The sequence below is a fragment of the Gallus gallus genome, chromosome 1, assembly GCF_016699485.2.
Source record: "Gallus gallus isolate bGalGal1 chromosome 1, bGalGal1.mat.broiler.GRCg7b, whole genome shotgun sequence".
In the NCBI taxonomy this organism is placed as follows: Eukaryota; Metazoa; Chordata; class Aves; order Galliformes; family Phasianidae; genus Gallus; species Gallus gallus.
In genome coordinates this window covers 21,419,496-21,425,495 of record NC_052532.1, presented here as the reverse complement: position 1 = coordinate 21,425,495, position 6,000 = coordinate 21,419,496, and the positions used below count along the sequence as shown (strand labels likewise).

Sequence of the window (6,000 nt, the reverse complement as noted above, 5' to 3'; positions counted from 1 at the left end):
TAGTGAGACTGGTTAGCCTTCATATACTCTGCATTTTAGACAGAAAGACAGAAAATGCACAGAATAATGAGCATAACAGACCATGTATACCCTACTGTTCGACTAAAAATTGTGTGTATTGGTAAATCTATTCAGAACAAAATTTTCTTTGGAATACTGTGAAACAGGAAAATTCACATAGTAATCTAATTAATGTATTGAAATCTTTAATCTTTATATAAAATGTGTCTATATTTATTCATAATGTGTTTATGCTAAAATGAAGTGTGTCAAAAATGCATTTCTTGTAAACTGTTTTTCTTTTGGATGTATACGATTATATATGTTATCATATAAAGACGTTATAGACAAAATATTTGAAACTTGTTTTACTGTGAGCTGAAAAGTAATTTTCTCAAATGTTTCTTTTAAAAGAAATTGTACCTAAACACTGGTTTTCAAATTAAATATATATATATATATATACATCATAGGAAGTTTATCATATATATGGAAATCTGTCTCGTAAAAACACTGATCTAGTCCATTTACAAAAGACACTTCAATTTGATATTTGCTGGTCAAAAACAACAAATAGGGTTTTGAGGACTTCTTTTTTCTCCTAAATCAGTTTAGTTTTGGTCATTTAAGTAAATCTCATTACATTAGCTTCCTTACTTGTAGGCTTTACATCCAGCATATGTCAGTTCACAGTTGACAGGAAAGTCAAGGAACAAGACACATCCCAAGCACACTATGCTGTGCTATACCACACAATGCCATAGCATTCCTCAGTCAAAGATTTAATATAAATGCTGTGGAAAACAAAACAAAACAAAACAAAAAACCTAAAAGTCTTCGTCTTCTTCTCTTTGGTATTTTAAAAATCGAAATCCACTGACATGCGTTTTGCTGGTTGTGCTCGTATTTACATGTTGACACTGTAACAGGAAGTGATTCCATTTCAGATACTTCAATTCATTAAACTATATAATTAAAGATTTAGATGGCTTATGTAGGCTATGTTTCAAAAAATACAGCTCCTCTGAGAAAGAAAAGCACAAGGTGCCATCCAGACATGCTCAGGAGAAAGAACATTTAATAACCAATTGGTTGTGAAGACCCATTGGCCTGACAGGTGGTAAATGCTGGAGTGAAAAATTCATCACAGCTATGGTAACAGCAGAAAGTCCCTAGCTGTCTCTTTTAAACTTCTTTGGAAGGTCTTATTAACATGACAGATATCTATATGAATTTCTCTTTGTGTAATCATTTTGAATGCACACACAAACATTTAACATGGTATATTAGAAGATGTGAAATTTTTTGATGGGCATCCATTTCTTTGATTTTTAAGTGTTCACTGGACAATAGCATATAAATCCACTAGGTAACTGCTTTTCAACTTTTCAATTGATTTCTCTCCTGTAATTTCAAAGTCATCTTTATTGAGATAAGCATCTGCTACATTCCCTGTCAAAGACAGAATACTAGGCTGAATAATTTTTTAGATTAATCCAGTCTAGCTGCCATATATTCTTACAAACTGTAAGTTCCATAAATGAAGAGGATCAGAATTATTAATTGAGATTCAAAAATATAATACAATCATACAAAATAATCACCATTGAGACTCATTTACTTTACAAACATATAAAATGCACTTACTTTGAGGGTCAGAAGGGGGGGGAGGGGAATGCTTCAATTAGAAAAAATAGTCACAAAAAATTTGAACAAATAAATTCACACACTGCAGAGTACACACACACATGCATGCAGGCATGCACGTACATACACGCACACACGTGCACACATACATACACACACACATATGCTTAGAGTTTACACTGCATTCTTCTGATGCCATGATTATTATTTTATTTGTACACCCACCTTTACTGCACATTCTAAACAAACAATAGACAACAGTGTAAGGACTTCTTTTTTTTTAAAACTGCAACAAAACAAGTCTCAACATTTGCAAAACATTCCTTTATTATTAGAAATAAATTATTTTGTATAAAAATTAGCATGCGTTGACCATTGCATTTATTGTAGCATAACCCAGGACTTAATTCAGTCAGCCATCACAAGAAACAAACTCTTCTTCTTTTACGAGTTGAACAATGTAGGACAGGAAAGGAAATTGTCACAATCACAAAAAAGTACTTACAAATATAACATCAGACATGATTTATTTCAACAGCATTTTTTTCACAAGCTAACATTTGTTTTCCTTTTGTGATTTACTTCCTTTTGTGAATGAACAGTTCAGAGATTTGACACTGTCTATGTATGATATAAAACTGGACTTTTCCTTCCCCTGTCTCTTTTTGCCTTTTGCCTCTTGTTTAATCCTTGTTCTTTAGGAGACTGACTATTGATTTGAATGTAGACTACTGATATTTCCAGGACTGAACTCTGGTGATGGTAAAGTCTTTCTTTGCAAGATCTCATCCTGGAGGTCTTCCATTTAATTTCATCCCTGCTCAGTTTGTCTGATTGCTGTAACTGACGTAAGTTGTCTTCGTAGAGGAGGCTGTCAAGAAACAAACAAAAAAACAAACAAAAACAAAAAAAAAAGTTCAGGTTTTTTTTTAGAAAGAAGAGAGAAAGAAATACATCTAGTATTTGAACTGAGCATTTCAATATATTTCCAAATGTTCACGGAAAAAAATAAGAAAGTTCAAGCATGTATGTAAGTAATAAGTTAGTTTGATCTTAACTTTTGTGTTCATGATGATTACTTTTGTTTAAGACTTGGGGAACTTTCTACAGTATTGTATTTTCTACAGTATTTTGATTTTTCTGTATCTATCATCAGTATTTTTAGTAGCTGTGTTTTATTACTGCTTTCAGAATTCCTTTATCAGAATTTCATCTTACTGTTTGTCAGGTATTATTCTGGCTAATTCTATACAAACTTTTTAAATACAGAGTTGTTTTTTGGATTGTTGGTTTTTGTTGTTTGCTCTTTGTTTTCTTTTTTCTTCTTTCTTCTGCTAGTTGAAGACAACTTGGTGTTGGATTGCCCACCTAGAAGGAGGCTAGATGTTCCTTGGAAGGAACACCTCTCCCAGCTGTTGAAACTAGTAGCTAGTGTCTACAGCAATACAGCACCTGTTCTCTGTTATAGTCTTCAAACACAAAACATCTCCAGCAAAAATGTCTTGTGCTTTAAAGCTGCCATACTACTATGATGTCCTTATGCTGATGGTCATTTTTGCCATTGGGTTAAGCTGATATTTCTCATTCAAAATGAAGCAATAAACTGAGAAATTTAAAAACTATGAAAAAGTAACAACCATGAATTTTACATGGAATTTTGTGTTAGCTTCTAGCCCTTATAATTTATCCCCTTGCCATAAAAGAATGTGACCCAAGTCTCTACTGCTGTATTAATACAGTGATGGGAAGAGGAAAGTCAGGTCTCACAGGTGGCTCCCTATCTGCAAACCAGTTGGGTACATGGCAGTGAGATTGCTGGGGGTACAGTCTTTCTCTCCCTCTCTCTCTCTCTCTCTCTCTGCCTCTTCTCTCTTTTTTTCCCCTAATTATTTATATATAGGAATTAATAACTGAAAGGAAGATGCAAAATGAAATATTTTTTACTCTCACTTGCACATGTAGCTCCAGCGTACTGGAGAACTTCATGTCTGGAAGCACTTTGTGTCTGGAAAAGCTAATTCAAGCTTGCTCCAGGCATACTATGCAAATCTTTGAAGTAAGTCTGCTGATCAATCACAGTATTCCAGCATCAACATGAAACAGCTTTATTATATATTGGGACACTCAAAGTAAATATAGCCTCATTTACAAATTTTGGATCTTTCAGATGGGATGCAAGGCTGCCATCTAAACTCTCCAATGCTCCCACAGCTGGATTTCTGAGTGGTTTCTGCTTTTTTCCCTTTGGCCCTTTAAGTTTCTTCTGAGAATAATATAGGACAGCTGAAATGGCATGAAGTTCCTTAGAGCATAAAAAGCTTTTGTTCCTAGAAAAGAAATAACAAATATAGGAACATCTGCAAACTCTGCACATTTGGGAACAAAAGGATGGAGGAAGCAGAGCTTATTTTTTCCTTCACTCTGAACATAAGCTCAGATAAGCAATCAGGTTAAGCTAGTTTAACACATTACCCTGTATCAGCTGAGTTCTATAACTTTTCACATGTATGTTTTTAGCCCACAGTGATGCAATATAATCAGATTTATCACAACTCAGTAAGCTGAATTATTTGAAGACATTTTCAAGAAGCTCAGAACACAAAAATAAGTTACCTCAATTGAATTAGAGTATTGTTAATTGTTAACTAATTAGCTTGTTAATTTGCCACAATTTGACTGTATGTCTGAAACTCAAGCGTTTTTGACAAAATTAACATGGGTCTGATCAAGAAACAAAAATAATGCTACTGAGTTCTGAGCATTGTTACTTTAATAGAATGACAGCAGAAGAAGTTAGTATAGATACTGGTTCGAAATCTGTCAAGTTTAATATAATATACAAACATTTTAATCACTTGTTTAATACTTAAATTGTCTTTAAAGTTCACTGTAATAAGCCTATAGTGCCTGTGTGGGAATATGAAAGCTTCAGCAGCTGGTGTCCTGCTCTTTAAGACTGTGAGCATTTCGTAGTAATAAAACACACCATATTTTGGCAAGCCTAGGTAGCCAGAAAAGGCAACAACTTGGCTCCTAATATTCAGGGAATGAACATCCTTTTCTAGCTCTAGTTACCACTCTGCTGTTGGAATGAGACAAAGAAGAAAAAGAACAAAATGAAGAGGATCTAAAGCATTTTAGAATTATAATTGGGAACTGACCTTATATGAATCTAAAGTACTTGTCATTATTATGTCTTCTATAATTGTTTCTAAATGTTTTTGTGTTGTTTGTTTGTTTTTAAATTTATTATTTGGGGGGTTGGACTCGATGATCTTGGTCCCTTCCAACCCCTACAATTCTGTGATTTCTTTGTCATTTTGTTTACCAGATACATTTTGTTTTCCACTGATTATGAATGTGTTTCCAGAAAAAGGTGTCAGTATTCATGTGGGGGTCAGCATAGAAAGGAGGTATTTACATGACAGAGGATGAACCAGAGAGGGCAGAGCTGAACAGGAAGCTAAAGGAATTAACTGATCATCTTATCTTGTTTTTCCATCTTGTTATGTGGATAATTATTTCTATCAGTATTTATGATTAGGAAAGGAAATAAACCACTCACTACCCACTTCTGGAATACTAGGAATAGCCTGCTTCAGTTTCATATGCTGTCACTGATTTCTCAGATTATGACAGTAGTAAAAATTCTGCAATGTTGAGAGCCTGTCACTGCTGACCTAGTGAAAAGGATTAATCTCCCATTGTGCACCAGGAACTCATAGGTACCTCCAAAAGTTTTGACGGTATCTATTTTGGCAGCAACAGCTGAACAAATTCTAATAGTAGAGAACACTCTGAGAAGACAGAAACCTATCTTAAGGACAAAGCTCAATTATATAGGGACAGCACTCTGGAGTGCAAATGACTTGAGTTGAATTTTTGCCTATGGACCATTACGATGCCTGGATCAAAGCCTAGTCAAGAGCTCCTAGTGAGCCCAAAATTATATTGATGTACTACTGTCAAAATTGCGTTCAGAGCCCAGTAAACACTCATTATCCTGTGTACATCACGCTACTGGAGGAGCAGACTTGCTTCCAACAGCAGCTGTTTCCATGAATTATGCATAATCACAGTTTAAAGAATACCAGACACAGCATTTCTTAATTAGGTAATACAGTAGATAAGTATCAGATACTCAAAACTATATTTCCTGCTCTCTCTTTCACTCTTCTGTGGAATCCCTCCTTTGACCTTTCCTCAGAAGTTGACCATTTTCCAAACTCAGTAAAATCTAATTCTCTTCCAAATTTTCTCTTGGATACTCCTGAAGATTTTAGAAATTATGAGCTCATCCACAAGCAATTTCACTGCCTTTCCCTGTCTTTTGTTTTATGTGCAAAGCTGAAG

General features: G+C 34.5%; 1 protein-coding gene across 4 annotated transcripts in view; it reads right to left on the bottom strand.

The window, feature by feature from the left end:
* Nucleotides 1-1,407: 1,407 nt before the first annotated feature.
* Nucleotides 1,408-6,000, bottom strand: part of GRM8 (glutamate metabotropic receptor 8) — a 324,211-nt gene continuing 319,618 nt past the window's right edge. For all 4 annotated transcript variants that reach the window (XM_425426.8, XM_046903819.1, XM_040652895.2 and 1 more), the window contains one exon: nucleotides 1,408-2,518. In XM_425426.8, coding sequence (XP_425426.3) covers nucleotides 2,469-2,518 — 50 coding nt within the window. In that variant the 3' untranslated portion in view covers nucleotides 1,408-2,468. The remainder of the gene's footprint in view (nucleotides 2,519-6,000) is intronic.